Raw genomic sequence first — 18,175 nt, 5'->3', positions numbered from 1 at the left:
CTCTCCCCCTCCCCGACCCCTCCCTCACCACTCCTTCCTCAGACCCTCCCCTAGAAGCCCCTCCTCTCGCCACCCTTTCCTCGGCCCTTCCCCTCATCGACCCTTCCTCCAACCCCGCCCCGCCCCGCCCCTTCCTCCAACCCCGCCCCTTCCTCCAACCCCGCCCCTCCCCTCATGGCTCCTTCCTCGAGCCCCTTCCCGCCCCCCAAACCAGCGGGCGTGTGCGTCCAGTACCAAGCAGAGACCCCCTCCTCCTCGCCCCGCCCACTCTTACAACCCAGTCTTGCTCTCCTCCACGCCCGCGACGCCCCGGCCCCGCCCCCCCCGGCCGCTCTAGCCTCCGCTCCTCTCGTTGGTTGGCGCGGGACTGTCGCACACCCGGCGCGGGAGGCGGAGCGGCAGCCAGAGGGCGGCGCGGTGGGCTGATTTAGGCCTCTCGCTCGCCGCTGCGCGGGGGTCGCGGAGCTCAGCGGTCTCTGAGTGCCTGCGCCGTCGCTCTTTCCGGGCCGGGTTCCGAGGACGGCGCCTCCCCGAGCGCAGAGCCCTGCGCCGACTTGGGTTCCAGGACGCCAGAGCTAACGCCCACCCAGTCCAGGCCCCGCACCGTCTTTTCCCGGCGGATTTAGGTTCTTCTTCCCCAACGTTGTGTCCAGTGGCCTCAGGGCTCCTGCGAGTTTCGAGTGAGCCCATAACAATATTTAGAAATGGGGTTCTGGAACCTGGGAATTCTGGAGAGACACCCCTAGGGCCCCCTGTCGCCGGCTTCTACGTTCTTCTCCAAAGTTGAGGATCCCTTTCCCGTTCCCTCAAACTCACTACCGCCCGAGGTGTCATGGCCCCCAGGCCAGGGCGCGAGTGGAGCTCCGCCCTGTCCCACCTGGCGCTGGGATCAGTGTCTCTGCATGCAGCCCTGAGCACTGCCCAGGTGAGTACACTGGGGCCGGGCAGGGGCGTAGCCCACTCCCAAATCCCTAGAGGGTGGTGGGAGGTAAGTGTGGGGGCCCGACTTCTGTGAGACCTTCAGACCCTTCCCTGTTTAAAGGGAGGTCCTGGCCTCTTTTTCCCACATCTCCCTTCCCTGTGTTGACAGGCAAATCGAGGGGCCGCTGCTGGCTTCCTGCTCCAGGCCCTGGCTGCTGCCACCATGCTGGCCCCAGGGCTGGGCACAGATGAAGACTGTCTTGCTGGAGCCTGGGTGGCCACTGTCATTGGCCTGCCCCTCCTGGCCTTCGATTTCCACTGGGTGAATGGGGACTGCTCCTCCGCCAACCTGCTCCTGGGAGGAGGCATGGTGCTGGCAGTGGCTGGTGAGCACCTTGGTGCTGAGGGCCGCTCTGTGGCTGGGCAGGCAGTGGTGCTGGTGGTCGCAGTGACCATCCTCATTGTGGCTGTTTTCACGACCAACACTTATGGAATGTGGGGGGGGGTGATGCTCGGCGCCGCAGGCCTCCTGAGCCGGCTGGAGGAGGACAGACTGCTGCTGCTGCCGAAGGAGGACGTCTGTCGCTGGGCCCTGGCCGGAGGCAGCTGGGCCTACCACCGGGCCCTGCACACACAGCGCCTGCAGTGGGGGTGATGGCTGGGGACAGCAAGGCGAGGCTTCTGCCCTGGCTATCACTTTCCCCTCATAGGCCTGCTCCTAGGGCCTCCTCCTCTAGGGAGAGACTCTCCTTCAACTGAAGCCAGCTTGCGGCAGTGACTGGTCAGGGGGCAGAGTCTGGGCACTATCTCCTTCTCTAGCGCAGTGTGAGGACTTGCCTAGACCAAAATGAGGGGGACTGGGTCCCGGGCATGTTTTGGGGCCTGATTCTGGGCAGGCCATAGTTGTGGATCCAGAGAGAGGCTTGGTCTCCAATAAACCTTAGGGATTTAGCAGGAATATGGACTCTGCCTATTCTTGAGTCGGATTGAGAGATCCTCCAGTGAGCTTTCTGAGGCTGCCAGGGCAGCAACTGGTTTCCCTGAGCAAAGGAAGGCAATGCGCTGGAACCAACCCTGGGGGCCTCACTCAACTTGGCCTGCCGGCACCTTTGTCAGGAGGGCCCCTGGACTGAGAAGATACAGGAGCCCTTGCTCTCCTGGAACACGGTGGAGTTCTGAATATCCTTGCAAGGTCTGGCTGGTGGCCCTATGGGGCAGTGACCTTAACCGGCCGCCGGCTGGTGTGGGGGCAGGGGAGGGCCGTACCACAGCTGTTCCCAGAAATGTACATCCCCTCCCAGGGCTGACTCGACCTCTACCCGTTTGTCCACCGGCCTGTGCAAGGCAAGTCCTGATTTCCTAAGACCCTCGCTTTCCTCAGCGGACCCCTCTTCAGCTCCCAACCCCAGGGTTATGAAACGGGATTGGGCAGAGCGGTGGGTTAGTTCCGGGTCCAGAGTCCTCCCTTGGGGAGTTCCTGCACTCGCGTCCTGTGGAAGCACATCTCTTCCCGCACAGGAGGGAGAGGTGGCCGGCAGTTTCTCGCTCCGGCCAGCCAGGCCAGAGCCCCGCGCACGCTAGCCTGGGTGTCCGGGGACAAAGGCGCAGGCACATCTGGACGTGGGGGTCCAAGGTTGCCCTCCGTTCCGGGGCACCCAAGGCGTGTGGTCCCGGGCCGGACTGGCGGGAAGCACCGCGCTCACCCCTGACGCCAGGACTATTCGAGCCCCAAAGATCGCCCCTCAGCGGGTCGCCCGGGGCCCCGCCCACCTTATGCAGGGGCGGGCCCTCGCGCGCCCATTGGTTCTGGCCGTCGCGCTGTCTCCCCGAACGGCCCTCCCATTGGCCTCGCTCGGCTCACGTGATTGAGAGAACAAGGGGGCGTAGGCGGTGGCAGGGGGGAGCGCACAGGGAAAACAAAGATGGCGGCCGCGCCGGGGTCGGTGGCCGCGGCGGCTGCGGGGCGACGCGCGGGCCGAACCCACTGAGGCGGCGGCGCAGGGAGCGGGGCTGCGGGGTCGCGGCGGCGGCGGCGGCGGCGGCGGCGGCGGCGGCGGCGGCGGCGGCGGCGGCGAGAGGGCGGAGGGAGTGCGCGGCGCCCCTAACCTCCAGCCGCGGGAGCGCGCCGGCACCCGCCCGCCGGGCCGGCCGGCCGCGATGTCCGGCGCCGAGGAGGCCGGCGGGGGCGGCCCGGCCGCGGGGCCTGCCGGTGCCGTGCCGGCCGGGGCCGGGGCCGGGGTCGGGGCCGGGGCCGGAGCGTCTGCGGGGCCGGCGGCGGCGCTGGGCGAGGCGGCGGGGCCCGGGGTCCCAGACGAGGCGGGCCTGGCCGGTGCCCGGCAGTTGCAGGAGGCGGCGGGCGACCCCGATGCGCCGCCCAAGAAGCGGCTACGGGCGGCCGAGACGGCCGAGGCGGCGGCGGCGGCGGCGGCGGCGGGCAGCGGGAAGCTGGAGGAGCGGCTCTACTCGGTTCTGTGCTGCACGGTCTGCCTGGACCTGCCCAAGGCCTCCGTGTACCAGGTAGGGCCGCCGGCCAGACCCGGCTCGGCTCCAGCCTCGCCGCGGCCGGGCCCCCGGCACCGCGTCTCCTCGGAGGCCAGGCCAGAGCCCTGGGGCCCAGAGGTGGGACTCTGGCGCCTGTTCGGAAGCTCCTCATTCTCGTCCTCTGGGAACTTTCCTGTTTCCTGCTCTGAACCTCCTTTTTTTTCTCGTTGTGACTGCCCATATTTCCTGATGGGAATCTCCTGTCTCCCACTTGGACGCCCCTTTTCTTTCCAGGTTCCCCTGTTGCCCCTTTCTCAGCACTCCTCAGCCCACCCTCAAGCTGACCCCAGAGAAAGCTGGCGAGAGATGCCCGTGCTCCTCCCCACTTCTGAGCCAGCTCCGCGCAGCCCTGAGCTCCCTGGGCTCCGGGAGTCCCTGGTCTTTGCTCTTCCTCAAGTGTTTCTTCTCAGTTCTTTTGCAGACACACCCCCCCAAACCTATCCTCCTGCTCATCCTGTATCCTTTTACCCTTTGGTGTGGAAGAATCCCCTTCCCTTGTCACTTCCTTTTGGGAAGAAAGTTGAGAAGGGAGGGGCTCACCTCTTTGCCTTCCCCCACCCCTTCCCCTCATTCCTGGTCCAGATGAATTGCCCACATCAAGCCCCACAGCCTGGGTCTCTTCTCCAGCCCCAGCCCCTGCCCCAGCCCAATCCAGTGCCTTCTGGACATGCTGTGCCTCAGGCTGGGCTCCTACCACATCCCACCTCCCCCACACCAGGCCTGGCTTCCTAGGCTACCGGTGCTCCAGGAGGTCTGTCCACTTCCTTTCTGTCTGAAGAGCCAGCCTGGTGGCTGGACTCAGAGTCCTTAACCCGCTCAGGGCTGCCAGAGAGGGTACTTACTTAGCCCAGGGAGTCTCACTCGTGCACCCCGTAGCAGCAGGGTCACACTCTGGTCCCAGGGTCACTGCGCAGCGTTCTGCTTTCTCCATTGTGTGTGTCTCCACGTCAACCCCCATCTCTGATTACCCCCACACCCCCAGCCCCTTTGAGGAATGAAACAGGTACACTGTCACCTTTGTTTGCATTTACAGGAGCTGGACGTGGCCGATGGGGCCTCGTCCCCCTGCTTATGCGCAGAGTGAGGGCTGTGGTGCGAGGGCCATTTTTGTAGTAAACAGTGCAGGCTAGTCTGAATTGCCACTTCCCCAGCCTCTGGATCTCCAGATCCTTCCTGCTCTGGCATGAGTTTGCTTTGGAGGATCCCAGTGTGCCTGGGTGATGGAGAGAGAAGAGGCATTGGTGGGGAAGTGGGTTGAGTTCCTTGGGGAGAGGACACTGGCTTTCAACCCACCCTCCTGGGCTTTGGGAAGCTCCTGGCCAGAGGCCCTAGCTCAGGAGTACCACAGGCCTCCTGGCCCAGTGCAAATTGGGGTAGCACTTCTCATAACCGCTTCAGCCTTGGGGGTGCACTTCAGGACTTGTCCTTTCTCTGGCCTTTTTTGCTTGCCTACGACGTTTTGATCTTCCCAAAAACACTCTTCCTTCCTTGGGCCTTGAGTGAGAGTCTAGGAAGCCAAGCCAATGGTTGGGGGGGGGGTCCCAGGGGGATTAGGGGGTTCTTCATCTCTCCTCATGTGAGTGGGCTGGAGATGGACCTGGCATGAAAACAGGCCATGTGGTGCCAGCTCTGGGTCTACTCAGCACAGAGAGCTGCATTTCTGCCTCTGGCCGGAGCCGCTGGTGACCAGGCCTTTGAGCCTGGCTGCTTCAAACCGGCCCGTACCGTGCTGGGAGCTGAGCTCTGGGCCGGCAGGAGGCAGGTGGCTGAGCAGCTCTGATGGGGAATGAAGGCTCTGGGCCACCTGGCCTGTGGCCTTCCCCGTGGCCTAGTGGGCTCTGCTCAGTGGCTTCCCTGGGAACGGGCCCGCTGAGTGAGGAGAGCCCACCAATGCTGAGCTGTGGGTTTTGGCACCAGCCCTCTGCCCCACCTTCATTCTTCCCAAGTGACACCCTGGTCTTGGCAGGGAGTTGATTCCCTCTCATCTCTAGAGGCTGGGAGAAAGCTTTAGAGCGTGTGGTCAGTGGGAGAGCCCTTGGCCCTAGAAAGGTTGGCTGGAACGCTGCCACGGGTCAGAACTCGCTTTGGCTGCTGGAAGACCTGCCGTGTGATGGGGGCCCATGGGGCATGGATGCACAGCCGTGCCCACCCTGGAGCCTGGGGTGTGAGGGGCCCGAGGGAAGGCTTCTTGGTGACTCCTTGCTGCGTGCTGTGGTCCGCATTACCCTCACAGCCACCCTGGATGGGGACATTTATTTGGGTGGGGGGGGATCGAGATGGGCCTGGAGGCCTGCCCGATTGCCTGGTTGGCATCAGAGCTGGGTTTGCTCCCAGGATGATTTGGTCAAGGACAGCATAGGTTCCACATGCGCTGCCTTGAAATGAGGACGCAGAGCTCTACGTGTCCCTGGTTGGGGCCCACTGCTCGCCAACGCTTCTGGGCCTGGGCTCAGCCCCTCCACTTCTGCTGGCCTTCTTTGGTGAGTCACGTTGACGGGCTGTCTCTGGTGGACCTGCCTCAGGCATGTGGTATGTTTTGCTCTGTGTTCCTATAGGCAACGTTTTGTCTGACCCCACCAGGATACGTGGTTCGGGGCAAGCACCAGCAGTGCTACGCATCTGAGGGCTGTTTCAGATGGTACCCAGTTCTGGGGTGAGGAGAAGAGCCAGTGACCATGCTGTGCCTGGCACTGGGGCAGCAGGGGCGTCTCCATGGGCCTCTGGATGTGGCTGGGTGCGCAGTAACTCGAGAGCTTGCTCTCCGGCCAGCAGCCCCTACCTCCGTGCCTCTGGGGAAGCCTGGGTGGTGGTGAGAGCAGACACGGGCTGCATGGTTAGGCTTGGTCACCTGCTCCCTGATCTGAGCCCCACAGTGTCGGCTCCACCATGGGTCCAGTACATCACACCACCTGGGTTGGGATTCTTGCTCTGGTGTCAGACCAGGGCACTCATGCAAATGGTTCTCACCGTGACCTGCGTTAGGTCAGGTCAGGGCAGGGCTGCAGCTGGTACGGCAGGTGCTGGCTTTGATGTTCTCCGTGTGGATGTTAGGTGTATTCTTGGTGACTGGCCTGACAAGGTGTGCAGCCACCTTCTAGGGTCCTGGGTGGGCACGGCAGCGGGCAACCAGGTAGGGGTAGGAGGGCCGGGGATGCAGCAGTGACGTGCACATAGGAGCTCTGTGTTGGAGCCGGCAATCGGCAGCTGTGCTGGCACCTGCTCTGAATGCAGCCCTGTGGCCCCAGGGCGATGTGACCTGGGTCGTCTGCCTTCTTTGGGGGAAACACAGCCTCAGTGGGTGGTGCCTGGATCGTTGCCGCCACAGCCTGCTCCCTGACCCCATCTGGGACTCTCCTCCAGCCCTTCACACAAGGTAGACCTGGCCCTGACCCCGCTAATGTCAGCTGAGGCCCTGAGCCTCAGACCAACATCTGGAGGGAGGGGCCGCAGAGCTCTCCCATCCCAACTTGGTTCTCAGCCAGGAAAGCTCCTGTGACCCCCATTGGGGTACAGAAGTAGTCAGGGGGCCTTTGTCACGGTATGTGGCACCAACTGGCCTTCTGGCCCCTTTGCCCACTGCTCCTGCCTCAGACTTGAGCCCTGCCGCTTCAGCCCATTGCTCTCATGCCCCTGCTGCCGGGGTGCCCTCTCCCGTCCCTGCCCCTGCCCACTCCTGCTCCTCGTGGGCCCCACTGAGGCAGCACCCCTGCACCGAGGTCGTCTTCTCTCCCTGCTACAGGATGCCTGTCCCACCCAACCTGCCTGGGCACTTGACGCCGTCTGTCCTGTGGGAGGATTGAGGGTGTCCTGCTGCGCTTCCTGTGCCCGCCAGGACTCGGCTCAGCCCACTTGGCTTGGTTACCTCATTGGCAGCCATGTGGGTAAAAGGCCCAGGAAGCAGGGGTGGCTCCATCTCTGCCTGTGTCCTGGCCAATGTGGGTACCCGCCTTGGGGAGCTTCCAAGTGCGCCGTCTTGGCATCTGTCGACCTGCCTGGTGCTGCAGACTCTGTTCAAGATGATGTTTAAGGAATCTAATGGGGCTGCCCACCCACATGGCCTGGGATCCTCTTCCCCAGCTCCAAGACTATGGCTGGCTCATGCTTTGAGAAAAAAGCTTTGAAAACATGTCTGCTTAGCTATCCAAGACAAGGGCAGAGGGAAGAGCAAGTTTCTGGACTCTGACGAGATGAGAAATTGTGCTTTTTGTAGTGGTGGTTTGTCATTTGAGTTACCTTTTGATCCAGGCAGCACTTGGGTTCTGAGCAAGAGCCTGACTGCAGGTTTGACTGGTCCCCACCCAAGTCCCCGAGTCTCGGGGTGCTGTGACATCAGGAACTGCTGGCCCAGAACTTCAAACCCAAAACCTGGTGGAAGGTTGTAGCCCTGGCTTCCCCTGAGACAGTTGTGTGTCTCAGACCCTGCATGGTCCCTTCCAGGCCCCTTGATGAAAGAGGTCAAGGAAACCTCAGGCCGAGTGTGCAGGGGTGTGGGGTGCCGTGAGGCCCTGCTGGGCCTGGTGAAGGGGGGCCTCCAGCTCGGCTGAGGGGCACTTTGGGTGTGGGTACCCTCCCCTGTGCTTTGGAGATTGGGCTGCTCACGTGAGTCTGGGTGCTGAGCCTTCCTTTAGTGGTAAAGAGCGGAGTTTGGGGGGCACCCCAGGGTTTGAGGGGACTGTGGACTCCAGGCCTAAAAGGCCTACTGATTGAGGACTTGGCCCCCAGAAGCTGGGGGGCATTTTCTAAGACCTGCTATTGTCCCAAGGCCCAGGGGCCAGGGCTCCTCCTCAAGAGTCCGGACGGTTCCTTCAGCTCCCCCAGGGGGAAGCTGGTTCAGATAGAGGCCCTGGCCTGCATGGCCTGGGTGCCCTGGGCAGGCAGGGGGAGGGGCTGCTGGGCGACATCCTGGGGGCAGGGACAAATGCCCACTTTTGGGCCATTGCAGAGGGGCTTGGGCTGGGGCACAACTTGGTGGGGTTGGGGAACCCAGGAGTGAGAGAGGGAGAGGGGGTTTTGTTGAAATCACAGGCTTGTGCCTGGAGTCCTTCCTGAGGCTTCCGGGCAGGGGCTGCATGAGGGGCTAGCTGGGTTCTGCTGGGTGATGAGTGTGGTGCCAGGCATTAGTTCTCTGGCCACTGTGTGTCACACTGGTGGTCCTATCCTACCTCTTCAGTGCGTAATAAGGCCAGTCCTGTCCTCGTTGCCTTTTTTTTTTTTTTTTTAGCTGCGCCGGGCGGCCTGCAGAACCTTAGTTCCCCGACCAGGGATCGAACCCGTGCCCCCTGCAGTAGAAGCGCGGAGTCTTAACCACCGGACCGCCAGGGAAGTCCCCTTGTTGTCTTTTTTTTTTTTTTTTTTAATTTGGTTGGGCTGGGTCTTAGTTGTGGCAGGCGGGCTCCTTAGTTGTGGTTTGTGGGCTCCTTAGTTGCGGCTCGCCGGCTCCTTAGTTGAAGCACGTGGGCTCCTTAGTTGCGGCTCGTGGTCTCCTTTGCTGTGGCATGCGAACTCTTAGTTGCAGCATGCATGTGGGATCTAGTTCCCTGACCCAGGCTCCCTGCATTGGGAGCACGGAGTCTTATCCACTGTGTTATCAGGGAAGTACCTCCCCACCCCCTGTTGTCTTTTGTGCCGGAGAAAATTGAGGCCCAGAGAAGGATGTGACCAGCCTCAGAGCATACTGCTGGTGACCTGTGGGGTCTGGCCAGCATCTGTCCTGGGAGGGCCTGGGAGGCCCTACAAGGTCCTGCGTCGTGGAGCCCCCTCCGTAGCCCTCCCTGTCTCTAGGGTCTTCCTGGCAGGTGGGGGGAAGGCAGCCCATCCTGGGCACTGCAGGAACTGCTCCTTGGAACTGCCCAAGCTCTCGGGGGCTTGGCCCTGGCACGTAGCGTGGGGCACTCCGACTGCCCTGGCTTGTGCTGTCTGTCAGAGGCTTGGCGTATGGCCAATGCTGTGCTGAGCCCTCTGGGGCCCAGCTTCTGGATGGGCAAATTGGGGCAGGTACAGTCCAGCCCGACCACCGCAGAGGCCCTGGGCCAGGCCTGCGTGCAGAGTTAGGTCTCGCTCTGGAGGCCGAGGGGGAGCCTGGCTGGTGGGGAGGGCTCTGGAGCATGGTGACTGTCCTGCTGTGGACAGACTGCCTGGGCTGGGTAGGTGCTGGGGCCAAGGCTGGCCACCTGGTGTCCACCCAGAGAGCGCCCCTTGGGTGGCCGGTAAGGGACTAGCCACGTGTGCCCCTTGGCAGGCCGGCAGCACTTGGAGCGCCTTGCTGGTTAGCCGTGTCCCGATTCGGAGCTGAGCGGTTAGGGCTGGAGGGGCAGTGCCCCCGCCTCCCCAGAGCCCAACAGAGGGCAGGTGCCCTAGTACCTGAGCCTGTGTTGGGTCTGGAGGTTCTGGGAGGGTGGGGTGGGGACTGGCCCTGGAGCCTGGGAACTCCTGCGGCGCCCAGGTTCTGAGGAGAGGCCTGCCAGGGGGGCGCGCAGGTCACCCCCTCTGCTCCAGAGCAGTGGGCTTTCAGGGCAGCGCTGGGAGTGGGCAGTCACACAGCTGGCAGTCTCGGGTCCCTCAGGAAGTCCCAGGACTCCATCCCGAGTCTCTCGCCTGCAGGCCCACACCCTGGCTGGGCCACCGGAGACAGAGGAGAAGCCAGCTGGGTTGGGCCTCAGCAGAGAGCAACAGCCCTGCCTTGGGGCATCTAGAACTAGAGCTGGCCACACAGAGTAGTGTGGGGTCCCCAGGCCTTCCTGGCTTCCTCACTGGGGTGCTAGGCAGCGGATGGGACTTCAGCAAGCCTGGTGCTTCCTTGTCTGGCCTCACTTCCGGGGGCCCTGCCGCTTCTTCCTCCTGTGACTGAGTGGTCAGGTCGCCATGTACTGCTTCCTCTCTGCCTTCTAGAAGCCACAGCGATCCTCTCCCTGGGGCTGTGGCACGGTGAAGCCAGGCCCTCTTGGGCTCAGGCCCTTGGCGGGGCTTTGAGAACACGTGTGACCTGGGCTCTTGGTCTGAGCTTCCCACAGGGTGGCAGCAGCCTATGGTGCCGTGTCCCCCTACCCTCTCCTCCACTCATCGCGTCTCTGGCTTCTCCACTGACCCCGGGCAGTGGACGGGGCAGACTGCTTTTCCTCCCTGGCCGCTCTCGGGACCAGCCTCGCTCCACAACCCCCAGCCAGGCTGTGTGTCCAGAAAAGGCGCTGGCCGGCCCCTCCCAGCCCCCTCCTCGTCTCGCACATCTTAACTTTTGACCTGACTTAGAAATTGAGATTTGAGTGCAGCTGATCTAGGGTGTTTGTGTGGACCTGGATCCTGTGACTGAGGCCTTTGTCCCCGGCCCCCGCATCGGTCCTCAGCACATAGGTCCCATCACTCACTGGACCCCAAGCATGACCCGCAGGCGCTAAGAGCTCACTCAGCCTCTTGCAGCCCTCAGCTCAGGGTGCACGGACCCCTGGTGTTTACCGAGGACCCCATCGTGTGCAGGCGTGGCTTGGCAGTGGCCCTGTGAATCCCTCTACCACACTGGATCCCAGTCGCAAAAGGGTCCTGGGCCCCAAGGAAGCCTGTGGAAGCACTGCCTGCCCACTTGCCCTCAGCTACTGGGCGTCTCCCAATGGAGATAGGTGCCCTCGGGTGAGGGGGCCCACACTCTCACCAGTGTTCCCCGGGCTCCAAGACGGCCGTGTCTGCCCTGGAGGACACAGCTTGTCTGCTCTTGCACCTCTGGTTCCCGTGTGGGCCTCTCCTCCCCCAGCCCCGTGAGCCCCTGCAGGCCCAGACCCATAGCCTGCCGTGTGTCTCAAGGGCACCAAGTGGGTGCTCAGGAGGTGTGTGGAGCCAGTGACGGAGCCGAGGTAGCTGAGCCGGCAGCCCACTGTTCACACGCCAGGACCCCCGGCAGGGAGGGGCAGGTCGCCGACGGCATCGCCTACGCCTTGGATCCGCAGGCTCAGCCAGGGAGGGGCCTGGCTCCTAGGCCCAAAGCCAGCAACGCTCCTGCAGACGCACACTGCCCACGTGCCCTGTCCTGGGCCAAGTGGGCCTCCCCGCCCGCCACGGCTCTGTGCCACCAGCCCTTGGGAAGGTCCCCTCCAGGTAGCCAGCCCCACTGGGCGGGTGGCAGCTGCCTCCTCACCTGTGCAGGCCCAGGAGGCTGGAGTGGCGGGGCCAGGCTGAGGGTGCAGCCGCCTCGGCGTGGGCAGCTGGCCGAGAGCCCATGTTCCGTGGGTGTCCCTGAATCAGGCCCTGTGGTGGACTTTGGGGACAGTCTCCAGCCCCTGGATGGGAAAAGCCCCCGTGTGGCCCACCCAGTGCCCGCTGGCGGGCCACCACAGTGAAGAGCCCGAACCTCTGCTGCCAACGAGGGCCACCTCGAGACCCGCCCTCTCCATGGGGACCCTGCTGGCCGCGTGCACGGGACTCCGGGAGGACAGCCTGGCCCTCCCTCGGGAGTGGGAGTGGCAGCCTGTGCTTGTCGGGCAGCAGCCTGCCCGCGGCCCCTGCACCGCAGCCCCTGGGAGGGGCCGGCAGTGGGGCGGGCGCGCATCTGCGCGGTCCCGCAGGTCCGTGAGCTTCATCTCCCTTTCCTTCTCCGCAGTGTACTAATGGTCACTTGATGTGCGCTGGCTGTTTTATCCACCTACTAGCAGATGCCCGGCTGAAGGAGGAGCAAGCCACGTGCCCCAACTGTCGTTGCGAGATCAGTAAGAGCCTCTGCTGCCGCAACCTGGCCGTGGAGAAGGCCGTGAGCGAGCTGCCCTCTGAGTGTGGCTTCTGCCTGTGCCAGTTCCCCCGCTCCCTCCTGGAGAGGCACCAGAAAGAGGAGTGCCAGGACAGGTAAGCACCTGGGCTGGCTGGCCTGCCTGCCAGGGGCTTGGCTCCACACACGCCACCCAGCGGCAACCTCACAGGGCCGGGTCAGTGCAAAGCTGCTCAGGGCCCAGGCCGTGGAGGGGGTGGGCGGGAGGCTCCACAGACTGGGGGGCTTAGATCTGCAACTGGAAGCGTCTGAACATTACCCTGGCCCTCCAGGGTTCTTTGTGGCTGTGTGGTGGCTTCTTTCTTAGAGACTGTCCATGGTGTCCCTGGGCCAGGAAAGTGTGGCCAGCACAGGGGCTCTGGGAGCGCAGCGTGATGGTGGCACTGGCACCCCAATCCCCCCCTCCAGGGGGCCAGGCTGCCGAGCCTCCCCTGGAGTGAAGCCACGCGGGGCCCAGGACCGTTGTGGAGAGAGGCCCCGTGGCAGTGGGTGTAGGGGGTATGCATACGCACAGCTCACACATGCCCTGCTCCTTCTCAGGCTCTCACGCACTCTGACCCCTTCCTGAGGGCCGGCATGTGGGGAATATGTCCTTCAGGGAGTGGTTTGTGTGAGCAGGGCTGGTTGGAGGCCCACTGGCACAGCCACCTTCCACGGGGCGCGGGTGTGACCGCAGTGCTCGCCTCCTCCCCAGGGTGACGCAGTGCAAGTACAAGCGTATCGGCTGCCCATGGCACGGCCCTTTCCATGAGCTGACAGTGCACGAGGCCGCGTGTGCCCACCCAACCAAGACGGGCAACGAGCTGATGGAGATCCTGGACGAGATGGACCAGAGCCACCGCAAGGAGATGCAGCTCTACAACAGCATCTTCAGCCTGCTCAGCTTCGAGAAGATTGGCTACACAGGTGAGGCGCCCTGCTGACCGCTGCATGCCACACAGGCTGGGGGTGGGGCCGGCGGCCGGGAGCCGGGGGAGCCATGGGGTCTGGGCAGTGGCACAGGCTGCACCAGATGGCCAGGCTCTGGACAAGCTCCTGGTGAGTGGGAGGACATCTAAGGGAGAAGAGGGGCCGGGCAGGACCCTGGAGGCACCTGCATGGCTCTCACAGAGGCCCTTCCCACCTGTCCTCCCCACCCCGGCCCTGCTACCCCAGCAAAGTGGTGTCCTCACCGCGAGGGGCTGCACAACCTTGGGACAGTTGGGGTCTAACCGGAAGGTGGGTGTGTCTTGGGGGGGGGGTCTGGGAGCTGAGGGCCTGCCCTGCGGAGCCAGGGGCAAGAAGAGCACTCGTCATGTCAGGTCCTACCTGCAGGCGGTTACTGCAGTGGCCACGGGCTTCCTGAGGCCAGCGAGAAGATGGTCAGGGCCGGGGTTCCAGAACGAGCTGAGGGTGCCTGACTCAAGCTGCAGAGCTGGGAGTGGATGCCCAGGGATGGGCAGGCTGGACTGCACTCAGGCCCGCTGGATCTCCTGGGCTCTCCTGGCCACCGCCACTGCCTCTGGACACTCTGGGGAGCAGAAGTCAGGCCAGAGCCTGGTCTAGACACACACAATAGCAAGAAGCCCCTGCTGTCGCTGGAGCTGCTGGGGGTACTCTGGCCCTATACTGCCCGGCCCACGCCAGGCGGCCGGCCCAGAGCGCCGAGGGCAGTCACAGGCAGCCAGTCAGACCGTGCTGCCTGGACTGGACCTGCTAGGTGGAGGCCTGTGGGGGCCCAGAAGGCCGAGGGCCGGGGTCTCCGCAGCAGAAGACCACGGCCGCTGGTTAGTCGTAGCCTCAGCTGCCCCGGTGGGCACTGTGTCACAAACAGTCCAGGCCAGGCCTGGAGAGTCTGGGTGGACCGAGGCGTCGTGACTGCAGCCGTGGCCGGGCAGGGAGGATTGGCCACCTCTGTGGAGGGACTCGCCAGCCGTGGGCCACGGGCTCTGCTGAGAGAACTGTGTGATGGCAGTCGCCCACTGACCGATGGGCCCTTCGGCCGGCCGGCAGAGCCCAGCACCAGCCACGCGATGGCACTCCGCCTCGAGGCCCAACACGCCAGCCCGGCCGCCGGCTTTTCCGGCAGCTCTGTATCGGAACCAATAAAGTACACTTGTTCACAGAACTGCATCCTGTCTGTGTGTCTGCTTACCCCGGCCCCCTGGGCGGGGCCTCTCCCTCTGCTGGGCCCCGGGGAAGGGTGAGGAGGGAGGCCTCACCTGACCTGGGGGTCAGGCGGGGCTGGCCGTTCACCTCTCGCAGCCTCTGGACTCCCTGCCGCTAACGCGTGTCACTTCTGTTCGTAGTTCTTTCCCCAAAGCTTGCGTGCGCCTCCGTTTGCCATAATTGCGTTTGATTTGCCTTGTGACAAGTAGAGCCCGCTGTGTCCTGGTAAGTTGCCTTCCTCCCTGGCCGAGCCCGTGTCCTCGGCCGGCTGGGAAGGCGCTGCCCCTGGCCCTGCCTGCTCTGACCGCCGGCTCCCCGGCCTGTCTGTCTCCACAGAGGTCCAGTTCCGGCCGTACCGCACGGACGACTTCATCACGCGCCTGTACTATGAGACGCCGCGGTTCACGGTGCTGAACCAGACGTGGGTCCTGAAGGCGCGCGTGAACGACTCAGAGCGCAACCCCAACCTGTCGTGCAAGCGCACGCTGTCCTTCCAGCTCCTCCTCAAGAGCAAGGTAACGGCGCCCCTGGAGTGCTCTTTCCTGCTGCTCAAGGGCCCGTACGACGACGTGAAGATCAGCCCTGTCATCTACCACTTCGTCTTCACCAACGAGAGCAACGAGACAGACTACGTGCCGCTGCCCATCGTCGACTCCGTGGAGTGCAACAAGCTGCTGGCCGCCAAGAACATCAACCTGCGGCTCTTCCTGTTCCAGATACAGAAGTAGGCAGCCCCGTGGCGCTGCCCACGCCTGCCCGGCAGCGGCTTCACGGCGCCATCGCCCATCTCAGCCAAGAAGGAAAAGGAACAGAAGCGAACACTGGGACGTCTGCATGCGTGGGCGAAGGTGGGAGCGCCCCCCTCGCCCTCTGCCCCACCTCCCCTGTCCCGGGCGCTGGAGGCCGGGCCACCGCAGAGGAGACGCTGCTCGGGGACCCAAGGGGCGCGGCGCAGCACGGCAGCCTGGCCCCGGCCCCTACCGCGCAGCGGGCCACGTGCCTGCTCTGGGCCGCACACGGGGCTGCGCACGGCCCCTGGGCCGGGCTCGGGGGCGCTGACCTCAGACGGCATATTTGATTGCAATTAAAAAGGCACCCTTGTTTCCTACTTTCTGTTTTGTTCGAGGGGAAGGCGTGGCTGTAATTGGACAGAATGGGGTCTTCGGTTTGGCCAAGGGTCAGAGCCCGCCCATCCCTGTGACTGCACCTTCACGTGCCCCGCCCCAGGAGAGACTTGGAGTCGCTGCCCCCTCTGTCACAGGCCTGGGCAGGGGAACGGGCGGGGTCGGGGCTCTCACTATCTCCAGCACATCCCACCCCCAGCCACTCCAGGGAGGCAGGACTTGGCCACCAGGGCTCAGCAGACGTTTCGGAATGCAGGGTGATTTTCTGTCTCTTCCCAGGGAAAAAATTAAACCCTTTACAGGCTCTTCTACAAGTTAATGCAAATTGAGCAAGAGAGAATCTATCTTCTGTATTCAGCCTTAAGGACTCAGTGTCCCCAGGCTGTGAGGAGAGTTCTGGGGTCTGCCGGCGGTGAGCAGTCCTGGCTGTGTGAGGGTCTGAGTGGTCCAGCTGCCCCCATGCTGCTCTCAGGGACCAGCTGCTGGCCCTGCATCCAGGGCTCTGCATGGAAGTCAGCGCTGGGCAGTGTGGTTTCTCACCCGAGGGAGGTGGGCCCCCCGAGGTCCTGCAGTCCTGCCCCAGAGCTGCGGTGAGCAGGCCCAAGTGCAGGCCTCACAGGGGGAAGGAGCCCTGCCTGGGGATCCCGGGACCCTGGGACCTACTGGGAAAGGGAGAGCTCCGGCCCCTGCTTAGGAGACAAGGCTCTTCTGCAATAGTTTCTCGTTGCTTCAATACCAAAGAACTGTTTGCTTCGCCCCCCAGCCAGGCCCACCCCGTGCTTGGAGCAGCCCCTGCCGGCCTGGCCCCCTATTGCCCGGGCTCTGCAGGCTCAGTGGGCAGGGCCGCCCTGGCCTGTCTCTGGGGGCTCCTTTTTCTCCTGGCCCTCAAGGTGGGGAGCTGAGAAGGGGAGTGAAGGAGCTATGGGGTACAGCTCGAGCCTCAGCCAGTTCCTAGTGGACGAAGCAGCCCTCCCAGGCTGGCGGGGCCCCTGTTCCCCACCCAGGGCATGGGGCTGGCGGGGGTCCCATCCTGCAAGGCCGACTCAGCCTGGCTTGCCCTCCACAAAGAAAGACCCCACCCCAGCCCCAGCCCATCCTTGTGGGCATCTGACCCAGGCACACCCTGGTGTTGTACCACTGCCCTCAGAGGCTGCCCCTGCCTGCCTGTAGGCGCAGAGGATGACATTCACGTCAACACGGGCCAGGTCTTCTGTGTATGGATGGCTCCCTGTCACCCTATTGGGTCTCTTGGGGATGGACACCCTCTCTGTCAATTCCAAAGTGACCATATTGTGAGGGGGGCCAGGACAGGGGTGGGTTTGCCTGGTCCGTGTGTGTCTGGGTGCCTGTGTGAGATTGAGGAAGCGGAGGGGCGGGCCCCCGGCAGCTCTCCTGGGTGGGGCAGGTGAAGGTGTGTGGCTGCCACAGAGGGCCAGGCAGGAGGAGGGCACCCCCGGGGCTGGGCTGGCAGACCTGTTGGGGGGGGGGTGGTGGACAGGAGGGGCTGCGCTCTGCGGCACCAGGGTCAGAGTTCAGCTGCTGGAACACACGGCTGGGGGCACATGGCCCTCGAGTTCCAGCTGTCCAAGTGAGTGCGTGGGAGTGGGTTGGCACCCAGGCAAGGCCCTCCCTGTAGGGGTGTGGGTCTGGGGGGACCCAAGAAGACTGCTAATCCACCAACACGGCCCTGCCCTATGACAGTCATCTCAGCAGCTGAGCCTTACAGCCTGGTGGAGCCGGGCACTTCTGGGACATTGCAGTGCGCTCTTGGCCATCGCTGGAGGCTGGCGCCATAAACCTCCTTGTGTCATCTCACTGGGAGTCACTGCTTTACTGGAGGATGTCCCAGTCCTGTCGTAAGGAGAAGACACCAGCAGTCTGTCTCCAGGATCCCGGTCCACCTTGGCATCCTGAGCTGGCGAGGGTTGGGGGAGGCCTGGGGGCACAGGTCGAGCCAGCCCCCCTTCCCTTCTCCCACCCCCACACTTCCCTTTAAGCACTACATCTCTCAGTACGCCCAAAGTGAGACATTTACAATAATAATAAAAATTTTTTAAAGAGAGGAGTGAAGAGGTGTTTTTACCGCTGTCGGAAACGACTTAACATATTATGTTGCTTTTGTGGTCTCTTTGGATATTTCTGTATGTAACTACAGTTTTGAAAAAGGTCCAAACCAAGTTTTATTTGTATTTCCTTACAAGCAGACAGCCTCATGGATGGGCTTCCCTGGGCTCTGATAGCCTCCCAGCCAGGGGTCAGCTGCTGGCCCCCAGCCTGCAGCCTCCCCACCCCAGGCCTTCAGCTCTTGCTGGCATCCTCATATGCGCATTCCTGTCTGATCAGTGGGGAAGCCAAGGCTAGAGAAGTTGGGTCCTCTCTTAAGGGAGATCAGGCCCCAGGACCTGGGCTGTCCTGTGAATGCTGGTGCTGGAGGGGGAGAGGCTCTCGGGGGAGGTGCTGTCCCACCCGTTCTGCTGAGACAGTCTCTGTTTCCCTGGCTCGGCTCCCCCATCCCCACCCTGCTTCTCACTGTGCCCCTTGCACCTCACCAGCCTGCCTGCCAAGCAGCCACCTTGGTTTCAAGGCCTCCTGTCCTGTCTCCTGGGATCCCGCGTTGGAGGGAGGGGGAGAGAGCACCACACCCTTCAGGAGGCAAAGAGGAGGCCCTCCTGCTGCTCTTCCAGCTCAGCCTCAG

At 63.5% G+C, this 18,175-nt stretch overlaps 2 protein-coding genes across 2 annotated transcripts; both read left to right on the top strand.

Moving 5' to 3' along the window:
* The first annotated feature begins 390 nt into the window (after positions 1-390).
* TMEM276 (transmembrane protein 276) lies at positions 391-1,871 on the top strand. Its single transcript, XM_061171418.1, has 2 exons — positions 391-925; positions 1,091-1,871. Exons 1-2 carry the CDS (start codon positions 833-835, stop codon positions 1,574-1,576), a joined length of 579 nt encoding a protein of 192 aa, XP_061027401.1. The 5' UTR covers positions 391-832; the 3' UTR covers positions 1,577-1,871.
* A 1,192-nt stretch (positions 1,872-3,063) lies between these two features.
* ZFTRAF1 (zinc finger TRAF-type containing 1) lies at positions 3,064-16,914 on the top strand. Its single transcript, XM_061171417.1, has 4 exons — positions 3,064-3,438; positions 12,047-12,285; positions 12,903-13,114; positions 14,693-16,914. Exons 1-4 carry the CDS (start codon positions 3,079-3,081, stop codon positions 15,082-15,084), a joined length of 1,203 nt encoding a protein of 400 aa, XP_061027400.1. The 5' UTR covers positions 3,064-3,078; the 3' UTR covers positions 15,085-16,914.
* The last annotated feature ends 1,261 nt before the right edge of the window (positions 16,915-18,175 follow it).

This window comes from Eubalaena glacialis, chromosome 17 (genome assembly GCF_028564815.1).
Source record: "Eubalaena glacialis isolate mEubGla1 chromosome 17, mEubGla1.1.hap2.+ XY, whole genome shotgun sequence".
Taxonomy (NCBI): Eukaryota; Metazoa; Chordata; class Mammalia; order Artiodactyla; family Balaenidae; genus Eubalaena; species Eubalaena glacialis.
Note: the sequence above shows the minus strand (reverse complement) of the source record. Positions and strands in the feature narration are given on the sequence as shown.

Excerpts from the sequence above, each read along its gene's own strand:
- TMEM276 (XM_061171418.1), top strand. The coding sequence starts at position 833 with ATGGCCCCCAGGCCAGGGCGCGAGTGGAGCTCCGCCCTGTCCCACCTG. Across the intron at positions 926-1,090 it reads CAGCCCTGAGCACTGCCCAG|GCAAATCGAGGGGCCGCTGC; the intron begins GTGAGTACACTG and ends CTGTGTTGACAG.
- ZFTRAF1 (XM_061171417.1), top strand. The coding sequence starts at position 3,079 with ATGTCCGGCGCCGAGGAGGCCGGCGGGGGCGGCCCGGCCGCGGGGCCT. Across the intron at positions 12,286-12,902 it reads AAAGAGGAGTGCCAGGACAG|GGTGACGCAGTGCAAGTACA; the intron begins GTAAGCACCTGG and ends CCTCCTCCCCAG. Across the intron at positions 13,115-14,692 it reads CGAGAAGATTGGCTACACAG|AGGTCCAGTTCCGGCCGTAC; the intron begins GTGAGGCGCCCT and ends CTGTCTCCACAG.